We start from the raw sequence: 16,630 nt of genomic DNA on the forward strand, positions 1-16,630 counted from the left end.
AATTTACCTGTTTTTTTGACTGGCTAACTTTGTTGTAGACTTTACTGAGTTGCTGGTACACAGGGCCTGTCCCGTGACGTCCTAGATCCCCTAAAACCATTTAAACCTTGTAAAGAACTTGACAAAAATGCTATTTTGAATAATTAGTTCTTAACTCAAAGACTTAAACCAAACCTACCTAGCATCATTCCAGACCAAAGGGTGGCATGTGGCAGAAAATATTTGGCCAAACTGGACATGAAAGTTGGTGCATAATAAATGTTGCATTTACCATTAAGGTCTAGCAATGCACCATTTATTGTTCCCCGGAAATGAGTCATGAGGGGTGTGGTACCGACATCATGCTGAAAAGCAATATTCATATGTCAGAAAAATTTCAAATGTTTATATCAGAATGCATTATTAATAATTTATTCTGTTTAACACCAATCTCACTCAGCTCTGCCTGTCTGACCTGAATTGAGATGCATGATATGTCCTGGAGAGGTGTTGAGTTTAGTTTATCGATAGTTCATATACAGAAATCAAACTTTAACCCTTTTGTCCACTCTGCTGCAGCCATAAGATTTTTCAGCCAGAGACTTCACTGCACTAACCAATAATACCAAGCAGGTCTGGTTGGTTTTTATTATACAGTATACTAAATTATTTACAAATGTGAGGCCATGTGCTGATTTATTTCTATTATTAACATTTAATACCTTGTAGTCTTCAGCAATGATGTTTTCCTCATCCAGATCAAATGTCTGCCTTTGCTGCAAAAGCAACTGCAGATGTTTGTAATGCTTTGCAACATTTGGTCCATTGCAGGGACTGCAAAAGAGGACTGCTGAACTATGAAGCACCTCATCCATCTCTCTCAGCGTTGTACAACAGGCAAGAAGGCCAAATATATGCATTGCCAGCTTGTAGTGTTGGGGACTTCTACAAAGAAAGCAATCAAAAACAAAGATTACTATAATCATACATTTAAATTCAAACTGAATATAAAGTAATCATACTAAAAAAAATATATATGTACTGTTTCTTGCAAAGATCCTTGGCATTCTTCATTATGTGACTTAAACATCTATGAAGAATGGGGAGGTCAAATGTGTCTGCAGGATATTGCCCACTGATGAGCAGAAAGTACTTTTGCAACAGATCCTCCAGACCTGTTCTGCAGAATGCAATGGAAATGGACTGCATGAGCACAAGGGAGCCATCACAAGTGATCATAGCCGGCCTTTTGTTTGCCCCATTACCATACATTCTGACCAGATCTGTCTGAAAAGCCTGGAGGAAGTAGGTCACAGATGATGTTGTGTGGTCACATGTCACATAGGTGGCCACAGGTAAAGGTGATGCACCCTTGGAGGGATTTCTTACCACCAGTTCATAAACATAGTGGGGGGGACTTTGTGCTCTTTCTTTTGGAATGATACTCCCTGTGGCGTCCAGGTACACTATGTCCTCCTTGCATCTTTTGTAAAAGACAGAGAGGGTCTTCTTTGACCAGAGCATTATTCCTTTTGGGTGCATCATTACCCTCTGCAACACATCATTGTCTGTGCCATGTTGTTCGTCAATAATAGTTTTTAAGCTTGTAAGCTCATCAGAATGACGTCGGGTTTTTTTCCTTTCACTCCACGCAATGTTCTTCAGGACTTCTTTTGATGGAGCATCATCCCTGCAGCCTGAATCAATGACCATTGGAGGAATTTTTTGTATTGACTCCAAATACAAACTCCGAGGTAACTTAGTTGCAAGGACTTCTGCTGCTGATTGTCGAGCACCTGCACGCACTGGTCTTCTGCGCAGTTCTTTGGTGTTGTGGTACACATCACCTCCAGAGAAAACCACTACTGCTTTTAGTGTGTGTTCATCTGCAACTTCTACATGTACAGTGACTGGGCAATCTTTGAATCGACAGTAGGCCATACACGTAAAAACTGGTGCCAGTGTCTGTGACCGCAGGGTTTTCACACTGTGTCTCTTAAAACCAAAGCTGCAGTAGGGATGAACAGACTTGATGCCCTTGGCAATGACATTAGTCCACTGAAGACCTTGAAAACGTCTGCCTTTCTGGTCTTTTCTTAATTGTTGCCACTCTTTTTGTTCAATGAAAAAGAAACAAGGCTGACATGGCAAAGAACATGTGAAGTATGCATCTTCTTCACTGCTGTTAGTAGAGCTACGAAGTGATTTCTCTGATCCCTCACAAATCTGTAATATAGGAAAAGAATAGGAAAATTCATTAGGTTACAAAATGGTAGATATACTTTTAATATATTAAGCTTACTTCTTCACTAGCTTACAAATATGTTCACATGACAAACAACTTAAGTTCATGTTTTGAAATTTATAATCAATTTAGAAAATGAATAAACATTTCACCATGTTAAAAACGCAAAAACATTCCCCTGGGAATAATTATTATTAAATAATTATTTTTCTAAAATACCATTTAGCTTTATGATTATTACTGTTCTTTAGATATTTTTCATTTAGCAAATTACTTTTAAAGGGACAGGAACATGAAAGTGAATAGTTTTATATTTCTCACATTACAATTAATCTGCAATGGATAAATAACTTCGATCTGGCATGTCAAAGTATTTATTTAATTACATTTGTCATTGTATAATGATTTGAATATTAGTTACATTTAATAGAAAAAGTACCATTAACCTTTTCACTTGTGGTAGCACAATTTGATGCCAAGTCACTGTCTGAAGAACTATCAGCCTTAGTCTCCCACAGGTCCTGAAAAGAGTGATAGGGATTTATTTCTAAAATCTCTGTTAGACAAAATAAAAAGTCACCAGTTCAAGAGATGCACATTCAGCCTCTTCAATATGGTATGGAGGCAAATGAGGATTCCCAACATCCTGGGCACCCTACACATTTTCCCCCCCAAAAATTAAAAAAATACAAATACAAACCAAATACTCAAAAAGAATATTAATATAACTAAAACAACCTGTGTAGGGTGGACCGCAGGGTGGACCGCAGGGTGGACCTCAGGGTGGACCGCAGGGTGGACCGCAGGGTGGACCGCAGGGTGGACCGCAGGGTGGACCGCAGGGTGGACCTCAGGGTGGACCTCAGGGTGGACTGCAGGGTGGACCGCAGGGTGGACCTCAGGGTGAACCGCAGGGTGGACCGCAGAGTGGACCGCAGGGTGGACCGCAGGGTGGACCTCAGGGTGGACCGCAGGGTGGACCTCAGGGTGGACCTCAGGGTGGACCGCAGGGTGGACCGCAGGGTGGACCGCAGGGTGGACCGCAGGGTGGACCTCAGGGTGGACCGCAGGGTGGACCGCAGAGTGGACCGCAGGGTGGACCGCAGGGTGGACCTCAGGGTGGACCGCAGGGTGGACCTCAGGGTGGACCTCAGGGTGGACCGCAGGGTGGACCGCAGGGTGGACCGCAGGGTGGACCTCAGGGTGGACCTCAGGGTGGACCGCAGGGTGAACCTCAGGGTGGACCTCAGGGTGGACCTCAGGGTGAACCGCAGGGTGGACCGCAGGGTGAACCGCAGGGTGGACCGCAGGGTGGACCGCAGGGTGGACCTCAGGGTGGACCTCAGGGTGAACCGCAGGGTGGACCTCAGGGTGGACCGCAGGGTGGACCTCAGGGTGGACCTCAGGGTGAACCGCAGGGTGGACCTCAGGGTGGACCGAGCTCTCTCTTTTCTGTTTAAGAAAAAAAAATAGTGTGAACATTTTTTTTTGACTACAAAATAGACTCCTACAATTATAATACGAGATCAGACAAAAGAAAAGCAAACTAAAGATAAAAAGTCACCAATTCAAGAGATGAACATTCCGTCTCTTTGTTTTGCCTTTGAGACAAATTTGTTTTGCCTTTGTCTCCAACATCCTGGGCACCCTACATATTTGGGGGAAAAGGATACTGTATGTATCAATACATCTATCATTTCCAAAAACTGAAAAATGCACAGGCAATACCATTAACAACTGCAATGTTAAACAATGCTATTAAAACCAAAACTCAAGAGAGGATAAATTAAAAAGAATCAACACCAGAGTGTCAGCAAATAATTGTCAAAAGTTACAATCGGTGTTAGCATGTAAACTTGCACTCTCCCATCAAACATTTTTAATATTAACCATTATTTTTAGAACGAAAATTACTTTTTATATTTAATCTGACATTTCCAAAGTAATCACTTTTCATAAATGTAAAAAAAGTCAAATGACTTTTAAACGAATGGCTAAATATGGATTTGTGGAGTTGTGATCTGATGGCATTCTATTACTTCTGTTTTAATAACAGTGCAATTGTAAACTGCACAACTAAAGACTCATATTTCAACGTGGCATATATGTAGGCCTAAATGTATAATATAAAAAAAAGAAAAGAAAGAAAAGAAAATGGACATGGAAAAGTGTTCTCTCGCCAATATGTGACAATAGTGATGCTTCACAAGAACCAATAATAATGCTGAAATGCTCTGCAGGTTGATTCTAGTCAACCTAATGACAAATTACCTTTAGAAGAAGCAGGGATGCCTGAATTTTTTTGCGATTTGCAAGTGTATTTGGCACTTGCAAATCTTTGCATACATTGTCCCAAAAGCCAGCAGCTTTATGAACACTGTAGTTCTTAATAGTAGTCCCAGGTACTGCAAATTTATCTACACTTGTTGCAATTTCCTGTAGATTTTTAGAAGTTCTCCTTGCCTTTGAAATCAAACAAAATAATTATTATATGACTATGCCTTTAAGCAACAAATGTATGTGTGACAAACAGTTGATACAATATTTAAGGGAAAATGCACATTTTGTGTGAGTTTACTGTAACACTTGCCTTTCCAAATGTGGTGAAAGTGCAGAATCTGGAATCAAAATATATGCACATTTAAATAAATTATAAATATACTTTCAGTTAGAAAGTTTGCCTCCATGAGATAAAGTGCAGTTTTACCTTTGTGCTGTCCAAAACTAATATTTTAAATTCACAGTAAACAGCAGAATACGTTAAAGATGTAGGCTAAATAATAATGTATCACGATTAGGTTCATAATTATATAATTTTTTGGAATTGTATCATTCTTTTCTAAACGAAAATTACAGGGAAATTTACAACGAAAATGTTGTAGCCTATTTTTTTTGTGAAGTGAAGTCAAGTGAACTCCAAAAAGCCATTACATTTAAGGAAATAAGGCAGTTTTGTGTCGCTTATTTTAGTTTTAGTCTTAATTAACAGCTTATTTCACCTACTTATTAACTGAGGTAATGTAATACATATGAAAGGTTATACAGATTTAAATTATATGTTTATTATTTACATATTAAATACAACATGCTCACATCAATGCATTTAATAAAGGGACAAACATATTTAGATAAATCAAATTTAAACGCGAATGCATTTTTCATCCGTTGGTTATCACTGTCAGTCTTAAATTTCGTGAGTGATAATTTAGCAGAATCAAGGAACAAATAAAAAAATATATATTTATGAAAATCATAAATGGATTGCAGGCTACAGAGAAAAACGTTTCTTTTTAAATCACTGAAGTTGTCAATCATTTAAATACAACCACTGAGGATGGCTACACAATGAAAGTCTTATTTACATAATGTGTCCATAATATTTTGTTGCTTGATAAAATCTGAGTTTAATGTCGTTCTAATAATCCCCACTTTAAAAAAAAGTAATTCTATCAACTTAAAAAAGCCGTAACACGGCGGTTTGCTTGACTACCATCTGTAAAATGACAATTAATTCATAATAATGAATATCTATAAATAATTATATTTAAATGATTTAACACACACCCATAAAAAATGTGTATATAAAATATATAATTATAAAAATGTTTTATTTACAATTATTATACAGTTATTGTTTTAGTATGCTAAAATATATAGGCTATTATAAATACAATCATTCCGATAATTAAAATTCTTATAGATATAAATTGATAAAACGGTTCAAAAAGTGTCTTTTATACCACACATCAGCCTATCATTGTCCGACTTGTACATTGTACACAGCATTTTAGATTGTTTGGTTGATTGATTGAATGCTGACCTGTGTGCACTCATCCTTGAAAATCAAGTGAAAACTGGAATGGGCCTATCGAAAACAAATCCTGCAAAACAATGAATGAATACATCAAGACACTAAAAAAACATTAACTGTGTGGACTTGTGTATAAATAACCTACACAACTCCACACACTGCTGCATAAATAATTACTTTTTTTCTCATTTTTTTTTCTTATTTTTTTTCTATCATAAGAACATTCTTTTTTTTCTTTTTTTTTTTTCTCTAATCCTTAGCTTAATCTGGATTTAAAACATTGTCTGATCATTGTGCAAGCACTGCAATTGCACATAATCATAAAATTATGAAAGTAGGTAAAGGAGTTAAACTTGCAATTAGGCCTACCAGAGATCCTGAACACAAGCAAACACTGCTTAAAAAAATAGCCTACATTGTGTGCTATTTATAAAGTCTGTTCAGAATGAACTAATTACACTGTAATAGAGCATGTAATTGACAACAGCAATGATTACAGCAATCATCAGTAGCCAATGACAAAAGTTTTGCCTCAGCTAATGATGATTGATTGTCAGCCCCTCCTTATTTGCATGTTCCCCAACTTTAAGTTATTGCTTTATTTGCATTTTCCACAATCATTCATTTTATGTGATATAGGCCTAATACTTTATTAAAATGTATTTACACATAGTCATTGTATTAAGGTAAGGATAAGTATTCACATATTTACTTAAGCTGTTTATTTGTGTATATTTTTCAAATTTTTAGCGCAATTTTTCACCGGACAAATTGCGAATGTTAACTCATGATTTCTGTTCTGTGCGTCTGTGCGCACCAATCTTACACTTCTATCTTCTCCTCAACCAGACCACTTAGAGACTTCGGGTTTTCGGCACCTATGTTAAGGAAGGTCTAATCTCGGGAACGCACAAAAAAATCCAGGAAAAGATTTACTATCTCTTAGTGTTGTGATCCCATGAGGTGAGAAAATTGCGCTAAAACACTCACCGAGTTTTTATTACATGTTTTGTTGTGAAATATATTGTTATTTCAAGCGTTATTATAGACGTTTTAGTTTTAGAGCTCTTAAACATTAATACAAAGTTTTTGCCTTTTTTTTTTGCCTTATAAAAATAGAAATAGTAGTTTCTATTAAGTTTACCCATCTTCTCCATACAAATCTAATTAATTAACATTTACAATTAAACATCTTTAACATTGACTGACCTCCTTAATTTAAATTTGATTAACACATTGAAGAGAAATGTTGTGAATGTGGCTATATCCTAGTTTTTATTTATAAAAATTATAATTTGTTAACAGACTTTGCCTTTATTTTTCTCTAAAACGCCAAAGTAAAACCCTTTGAAAATTGATGTGGACAGAGTGATGGTCATCTAGAAAAAGAAACTATTGAAAATGGCATTTCAACTCTGAAAGAATTTTAATAATTGCAGTACAAAATACAAAAAAATGAGCAATGTAATTATGTATTTTGACAGACTTTGCCTTTATTTTTCTCCAAAACTCCACAGTAAAACCCTTTGAAAATTGATGTTGTCAGAGTGATGGTCATCCAGAAAAAGAAAATATTGAAAATGGCATGTCAACTCTGTAGGAATTTTAATAATTGCAATACAAAATGCAAGAAAAGATAAATATAATAAATTATTTTGACTCTTTGCCTTTATTTTTCTCTAAAAGTCCACAGTAAAACCCTTTGAAAATTGATGTGGACAGAGTGATGGTCATCCAGAAAAAGAAACTATTGAAAATGGCATGTCAAATCTGTAGGAATTTTAATAATTGCAATACAAAATACAAAAAATGAGCAATGTAATAATGTATTTTGACAGATTTTGCCTTTATTTTTCTCCAAAACTCCACAGTAAAACCCTTTGAAAATTGATGTGGACAGAGTGATGGTCATCCAGAAAAAGAAACTATTGAAAATGGCATGTCAACTCTGTAGGAATTTTAATAATTGCAGTACAAAATACAAAAAATGAGCAATGTAATAATGCATTTTGACAGACTTTGCCTTTATTTTTCTCTAAAACTCCACAGTAAAACCCTTTGAAAATTGATGTGGACAGAGTGATGGTCATCCAGAAAAAGAAAATATTGAAAATGGCATGTCAACTCTGTAGGAATTTTAATAATTGCAATACAAAATGCAAGAAAAGATAAACATAATAAATTATTTTGACTCTTTGCCTTTATTTTTCTCTAAAAGTCCACAGTAAAACCCTTTGAAAATTGATGTGGACAGAGTGATGGTCATCCAGAAAAAGAAACTATTGAAAATGGCATGTCAACTCTGTAGGAATTTTAATAATTGCAGTACAAAATACAAAAAATGAGCAATGTAATAATGCATTTTGACAGATTTTGCCTTTATTTTTCTCTAAAAGTCCACAGTAAAACCCTTTGAAAATTGATGTGGACAGAGTGATGGTCATCCAGAAAAAGAAAATATTGAAAATGGCATGTCAACTCTGTAGGAATTTTAATAATTGCAGTACAAAATACAAAAAATGAGCAATGTAATAATGCATTTTGACAGATTTTGCCTTTATTTTTCTCCAAAACTCCACAGTAAAACCCTTTGAAAATTGATGTGGACAGAGTGATGGTCATCCAGAAAAAGAAACTATTGAAAATGGCATGTCAACTCTGTAGGAATTTTAATAATTGCAATACAAAATGCAAGAAAAGATAAACATAATAAATTATTTTGACTCTTTGCCTTTATTTTTCTCTAAAAGTCCACAGTAAAACCCTTTGAAAATTGATGTGGACAGAGTGATGGTCATCCAGAAAAAGAAACTATTGAAAATGGCATGTCAAATCTGTAGGAATTTTAATAATTGCAATACAAAATACAAAAAATGAGCAATGTAATAATGTATTTTGACAGACTTTGCCTTTATTTTTCTCTAAAAGTCCACAGTAAAACCCTTTGAAAATTGATGTGGACAGAGTGATGGTCATCCAGAAAAAGAAAATATTGAAAATGGCATGTCAACTCTGTAGGAATTTTAATAATTGCAGTACAAAATACAAAAAATGAGCAATGTAATAATGTATTTTGACAGACTTTGCCTTTATTTTTCTCTAAAACTCCACAGTAAAACCCTTTTAAATTTGATGTGGACAGAGTGATGGTCATCCAGAGAAAGAAACTATTGAAAATGGCATGTCAACTCTGTAGGAATTTTAATAATTGCAATACAAAATGCAAGAAACGAGAAATATAATAAATTATTTTGACTCTTTGCCTTTATTTTTCTCTAAAAGTCCACAGTAAAACCCTTTGAAAATTGATGTGGACAGAGTGATGGTCATCCAGAAAAAGAAACTATTGAAAATGGCATGTCAACTCTGTAGGAATTTTAATAATTGCAATACAAAATACAAAAAATGAGCAATGTAATAATGTATTTTGACAGATTTTGCCTTTATTTTTCTCTAAAAGTCCACAGTAAAACCCTTTGAAAATTGATGTGGACAGAGTGATGGTCATCCAGAAAAAGAAACTATTGAAAATGGCATGTCAACTCTGTAGGAATTTTAATAATTGCAATACAAAATGCAAGAAAAGAGAAATATAATAAATTATTTTTGACTCTTTGCCTTTATTTTTCTCTAAAAGTCCACAGTAAAACCCTTTGAAAATTGATGTGGACAGAGTGATGGTCATCCAGAAAAAGAAACTATTGAAAATGGCATGTCAACTCTGTAGGAATTTTAATAATTGCAGTACAAAATACAAAAAATGAGCAATGTAATAATGCATTTTGACAGACTTTGCCTTTATTTTTCTCTAAAACTCCACAGTAAAACCCTTTGAAAATTGATGTGGACAGAGTGATGGTCATCCAGAAAAAGAAAATATTGAAAATGGCATGTCAACTCTGTAGGAATTTTAATAATTGCAATACAAAATGCAAGAAAAGATAAACATAATAAATTATTTTGACTCTTTGCCTTTATTTTTCTCTAAAAGTCCACAGTAAAACCCTTTGAAAATTGATGTGGACAGAGTGATGGTCATCCAGAAAAAGAAACTATTGAAAATGGCATGTCAACTCTGTAGGAATTTTAATAATTGCAGTACAAAATACAAAAAATGAGCAATGTAATAATGTATTTTGACAGACTTTGCCTTTATTTTTCTCCAAAACTCCACAGTAAAACCCTTTGAAAATTGATGTGGACAGAGTGATGGTCATCCAGAAAAAGAAAATATTGAAAATGGCATGTCAACTCTGTAGGAATTTTAATAATTGCAGTACAAAATACAAAAAATGAGCAATGTAATAATGCATTTTGACAGATTTTGCCTTTATTTTTCTCCAAAACTCCACAGTAAAACCCTTTGAAAATTGATGTGGACAGAGTGATGGTCATCCAGAAAAAGAAACTATTGAAAATGGCATGTCAACTCTGTAGGAATTTTAATAATTGCAATACAAAATGCAAGAAAAGATAAACATAATAAATTATTTTGACTCTTTGCCTTTATTTTTCTCTAAAAGTCCACAGTAAAACCCTTTGAAAATTGATGTGGACAGAGTGATGGTCATCCAGAAAAAGAAACTATTGAAAATGGCATGTCAAATCTGTAGGAATTTTAATAATTGCAATACAAAATACAAAAAATGAGCAATGTAATAATGTATTTTGACAGACTTTGCCTTTATTTTTCTCTAAAAGTCCACAGTAAAACCCTTTGAAAATTGATGTGGACAGAGTGATGGTCATCCAGAAAAAGAAAATATTGAAAATGGCATGTCAACTCTGTAGGAATTTTAATAATTGCAGTACAAAATACAAAAAATGAGCAATGTAATAATGTATTTTGACAGACTTTGCCTTTATTTTTCTCTAAAAGTCCACAGTAAAACCCTTTGAAAATTGATGTGGACAGAGTGATGGTCATCCAGAAAAAGAAAATATTGAAAATGGCATGTCAACTCTGTAGGAATTTTAATAATTGCAGTACAAAATACAAAAAATGAGCAATGTAATAATGTATTTTGACAGACTTTGCCTTTATTTTTCTCTAAAACTCCACAGTAAAACCCTTTTAAATTTGATGTGGACAGAGTGATGGTCATCCAGAGAAAGAAACTATTGAAAATGGCATGTCAACTCTGTAGGAATTTTAATAATTGCAATACAAAATGCAAGAAACGAGAAATATAATAAATTATTTTGACTCTTTGCCTTTATTTTTCTCTAAAAGTCCACAGTAAAACCCTTTGAAAATTGATGTGGACAGAGTGATGGTCATCCAGAAAAAGAAACTATTGAAAATGGCATGTCAACTCTGTAGGAATTTTAATAATTGCAATACAAAATACAAAAAATGAGCAATGTAATAATGTATTTTGACAGATTTTGCCTTTATTTTTCTCTAAAAGTCCACAGTAAAACCCTTTGAAAATTGATGTGGACAGAGTGATGGTCATCCAGAAAAAGAAACTATTGAAAATGGCATGTCAACTCTGTAGGAATTTTAATAATTGCAATACAAAATGCAAGAAAAGAGAAATATAATAAATTATTTTTGACTCTTTGCCTTTATTTTTCTCTAAAAGTCCACAGTAAAACCCTTTGAAAATTGATGTGGACAGAGTGATGGTCATCCAGAAAAAGAAACTATTGAAAATGGCATATGTCAACTCTGTAGGAATTTTAATAATTGCAGTACAAAATACAAAAAATGAGCAATGTAATAATGCATTTTGACGGACTTTGCCTTTATTTTTCTCTAAACCTCCAAAGTAAAACCCTTTGAAAATTAATGTGGACAGAGTGATGGTCATCCAGAAAAAGAAACTATTGAAAATGGCATGTCAATATGGGAATTTTATTAACAGCAGTACAAAATGCAAGACATGAGCAAATGTAATAATGTATTTTGACAGACTTTGCCTTTATTTTCTTTAAAAGTCCACAGTAAAACCCTTTGAAAATTGATGTGGACAGAGTGATGGTCATCCAGAAAAAGAAACTATTGAAAATGGCATGTCAAATCTGTAGAAATTTTAGGAATTGCAGTACAAAATACAAAAAATGAGCAATGTAATAATGCATTTTGACAGACTTTGCCTTTATTTTTCTCTAAAACGCCAAAGTAAAACCCTTTGAAAATTGATGTGGACAGAGTGATGGTCATCCAGAAAAAGAAACTATTGAAAATGGCATGTCAATATAGGAATTTTAATAACAGCAGTACAAAATGCAAGACATGAGCAAATGTAATAATGTATTTTGACAGACGTTGCCTTTATTTTCTTTAAAACTCCACAGTAAAATATCTGCGAAAATAGTTAAACTGAAAATAGTTCAATAGGTTGCACTTGATGTTCGGTCAATTCGGAGAATAACCGCTGAAATACAGATCTTTCTCAGCTTTTTGGCACCTCCATGTTTCCGTACCGTAATTCCACAAATAGACGAACATCAACATCTAGGCGGCGGCTGGCTTGACCGAGCGTTTTCAGATGACGGCTCACTTGACCGCGGTCTCCAGGACCTCGGCTTTTTCCGGAGAGAATCGGAAAGCTGTATTTTTCTTTTCTAAATATAATAAAACTAAACACTTTTTTGAGATATTAAGGATGCACTACTACTCTATAGGTACTCAAGATTAACATGAGATTAGGTGAAACTGTGCATGTTATGTACCCTTTAAGTAATGACAAAATGTTCATTTTTGGTTGAACTATCGCTTTATAATGCCTCGATTGTAGCGCCTGAAGGTGGCAGCAGCGCACTGCGGAACGCACCCGTAACTCCAGCATCAGTAAATCCCGCGAGGAAGGACGGTGAGGGAGTAAAGATGGCGGCCTCCTTGGTTAGATTTGTCCGCAGCGGTTTTGGAAAAAGTCTGAACGGTAAGAAATAAACAAGAATAGCACAGACGTGTTTAAGATGAATTATTTACTCATTTAACCATGATTGGTCACTGTGCAGGATCCAAACAAGCTCTCCTGTGTTTTAGGCTTTTCTTCGCTATTGACCTTTACAAACACACAGAGAACGCCAATGACAGTGTCGACTGATTTAGTTATAATCTGAATTATGCCAATACAGCTTCTTTTATTCTTGATATTTAGGCATCACGCTTCCAGTGAGACGATTTTTTGAGTTATTTGGAAATATAAGGGCTGTCTTTAATCTATGTTTTGAATTTCATCAGACACAAACTACCAATTTGGTTTATTTTGATGTCTTGACCTGAACTTGCCGCAATGACACTATATTGTACTGCATTGATTTCTCTCAATTTCTCTCACAGTTGCTAGACAGAGCGCTGCGATTGTCCAGACAAGAACAACGACAACTGAAACCAGACGTGAGTAGATTTTTGGAAGTCTGTTGTTAACGTTGCGTCTTGCTGTATATTAGGTGTCTTTAACTACTTACGTTACTTACGTTTAAAAAAGTGTTGGGTACATGCTATGGTGTTCATTTTATTTTGCAAAACACTTGAGGTGAGATACGGTTAAGGTCAGGGACAGGTGTAAAAGAAGGGTCAACAGTGTAATTATACAGCAATTATTTTAAGCTGGTAATTTTTTAAATATAAGTAAAGTGTGGAAAATAAAGTATGTACACAATAAGTACATTGTATCAAATGAATTATTTAAATCTTACATAGTAGTTAAAGACGTGTATAAAGTAAGACCAAATGTCTTTTTGTTTTGTTTTGCATTAGCTACTGTAAGGCCCAAGGATCCAGTCACCCACACTCAGCTTTCAGAGTTTGGTGAATACATTGCAGAGATTCTCCCCAAATATGTGCAACAAGTTCAGGTAATTTATTCTCATTTATGTCTTTGTCAGATGACAGATTAGTGATTAGTTGCACTCTGCAATTCCTCAAGAATGGCTCTATTTTTACAGCCTTTTGTTTGAATCCTAGGTGACCTGCTTTAATGAGCTGGAGGTAATGATCCATCCAGAAGGGATTATACCTGTTCTCACCTTCTTGAAAGATCACACAAACGCTCAGTTCAACAACATGACTGACCTGACAGCTGTGGATGTCCCTACAAGGCACTTTCGCTTTGAGGTGAGCATGCTCAGTCTCAACTATGAAATGTCCATAAAATATTATCTTGATTTTGTGTTTTTAGCAAGTTAGATTATTTTAATAGACTTGTAATTGTTAAAATACATAAGTACTGCACATAATATGCATAGTTTGGTAGCCTGGATGGCGAAAGTTATTGGCATTTGAAATACAAATCCATCAGAATTGATGATCCAATTTTTTCCTTTTCAGATTGTGTATAATCTGCTGTCCCTGCGCTATAACTCTCGAATCCGAGTGAAGACCTACACCGACGAGCTGAGTCCTCTTGACTCCTCAGTGTCTGTGCACCAGGCAGCTAACTGGTATGAGAGAGAGGTATGTGTGTCTCACTGTAATCAGCTGAGGTTTCATGAACAGGTTTTGACATTTGTATATTTCACACTTGATAGATGTCTGTTTTGTGTAGCATATGCTCAGACACAACAATCTGCAGTGCTCATGCAGTGGAGCCCCTGAGCTGCTTCCCACATGCTATGACACTGCAGACTCTGACTGAGGGAGGGCTGAGGGTTGTCCATTGTCTAATGGTCCATTAGATCACGTATCATAGCTGTAGTTGCATGCAGATGTTAAGTCTGTTTTTTCAAATTTTAGAGACCGTTTGGCTTCACTCTGAAATGAATGTTTCATTACAGATTTGGGACATGTATGGAGTTTTCTTCGCAAACCATCCAGATCTGAGACGTATCTTGACAGATTATGGATTTGAAGGTCATCCATTCAGGAAAGACTTTCCTTTGTCTGGATATGTGGAGGTAAATGCACAATTCATTGTTATACAACCTTTTAATAGTTTGGTGTCAGACAGAGTTTTTTTTTCTTTTTTCAAAGAAAATCATACTTTTATTCAGCAAGGATGCATTAAATTGATCAAAAGTGACAGTTAGAACATTTATAATGGTACAAAATATTTATATTTCAAATAAATGCTGTTCTTTTGAACTTTCTATTCACCAAAGAATCATTTATCACGATTTCCACAAAAATATTAAGCAGCAAAACATTGATTTTTAACATTGATAATAATAAGAAATGTTTCTTGAGTAGCAAATCCACATATTAGAATGATTTCTGAAGGATCATGTGACGCTGAAGACTGGAGTAATGATGATGAAAATTCAGCTTTGCATCGCAGGAGTAAATTACATTTTAAAGTACATTAAAATAGAAAACATGTACATAATATATATATTTCACAATATTACAGTTTTTAATGTATTTCTGATCAAATTAATGCAGCCTTGGTGAGCATAAGAGACACACAAAAAAAGAGTAACCTCAACATTTTAAAGAGTGTATGTAGGGCAATTATGTAATTTAAATTTATTTTAAACATTCCTGTAAAAGGGGTGTGGCTTCATTTATGTTGAGTTGTTTTCTTCTATTTTCTCAGGTGCGTTATGATGACGAGGTGAAGCGGGTTGTGGCTGAACCTGTGGAGCTCGCTCAGGAGTTCCGTAAGTTTGACTTGAACAGTCCATGGGAAGCGTTCCCCGCATACAGGGAGCCCAAAGATGCACCCAAGCTGGAGTCTGGGGACAAACCAGCAAAGTAACCCTGGAGAGCTGTAATGATCAGAACATATTTATGTAAATAAGACCCTGTGCTACATCTAAATAAAACAATGAAACAACTCCTGTTTCTGCATGTCATTTAATATTTATAAATTACTTTTTTTGTAATAATACTGGTTACACTTTTAACATTTTGATAGTGTGTACACAACATACTTACACAAATGAAAATAAGCTCTTTTCAGATCTCTGAATTATCAGGATTATGTGTTTATATCCTACAATTTTAAGAATTTTGTTAAAAGTCATGTTATGTGATAACATTCCTTGGTTTTTAAATTGAAAAAAAAAAAAAAAATGACAAAGATAATGCAGGAAAATATACCACTTGTATGTTTTGCTAGACATTTCTCTCAGGTATTCTAATCAAACTGAATTTAGTGTGTATATGAATAATGCTTAAATGCAAATTCTTAATTTCACTGATGTCTGATAACCGTTCTCTTATCTTTATAATTCAGCAGTTAAATGTGCGTATAGCCAAATGCCTTTAAGGTTTTATATACCCCAGTTACCTCTACAAAAGATAACAATAAGTCATACTGACAGGTTATTTCCAAAAAGATTTTTATCTGCAAAATCATATCAGAGTTTTAGCCACAAAATTGTTTAATTGCCATTCAGGAATGTCATAAAACAGTGCAAAATTATAGGTATAAAAATCTCTCCTCCATAATTAACTGTGGCTTTTATTTACCAATCTCATTACAATTTGTGGCACGTCAGCTACTCTGCTGTCTGCTGCTAGTGTGTTCTCTCATTCCCTCATGAGTGGGGTTCTGCTGCAGTCGTCAGTTCTGGCATGTCTGCTTTATTGTGTCATTTCTTTCATATAATTTACTTTGTAATACTGATTACTGTTATGCATATTCAGTGGCTTGCGAAAGTATTCAAACCCCTTCATTTTTTTTTACATTTTGTTATGT

At 34.8% G+C, this 16,630-nt stretch overlaps 1 protein-coding gene across 1 annotated transcript; it reads left to right on the forward strand.

Moving 5' to 3' along the window:
* The first annotated feature begins 12,776 nt into the window (after positions 1-12,776).
* ndufs3 (NADH:ubiquinone oxidoreductase core subunit S3) lies at positions 12,777-15,761 on the forward strand. Its single transcript, XM_079866241.1, has 7 exons — positions 12,777-12,925; positions 13,330-13,386; positions 13,750-13,847; positions 13,957-14,106; positions 14,320-14,445; positions 14,766-14,885; positions 15,524-15,761. The coding sequence occupies exons 1-7, from the start codon at positions 12,871-12,873 to the stop codon at positions 15,683-15,685; spliced, it is 768 nt and encodes a 255-aa protein (XP_079722367.1). The 5' UTR covers positions 12,777-12,870; the 3' UTR covers positions 15,686-15,761.
* Positions 15,762-16,630: the final 869 nt, after the last annotated feature.

This window comes from Squalius cephalus (assembly GCF_949319135.1).
Source record: "Squalius cephalus genome assembly, chromosome: 3".
Classification (NCBI taxonomy): domain Eukaryota; kingdom Metazoa; phylum Chordata; class Actinopteri; order Cypriniformes; family Leuciscidae; genus Squalius; species Squalius cephalus.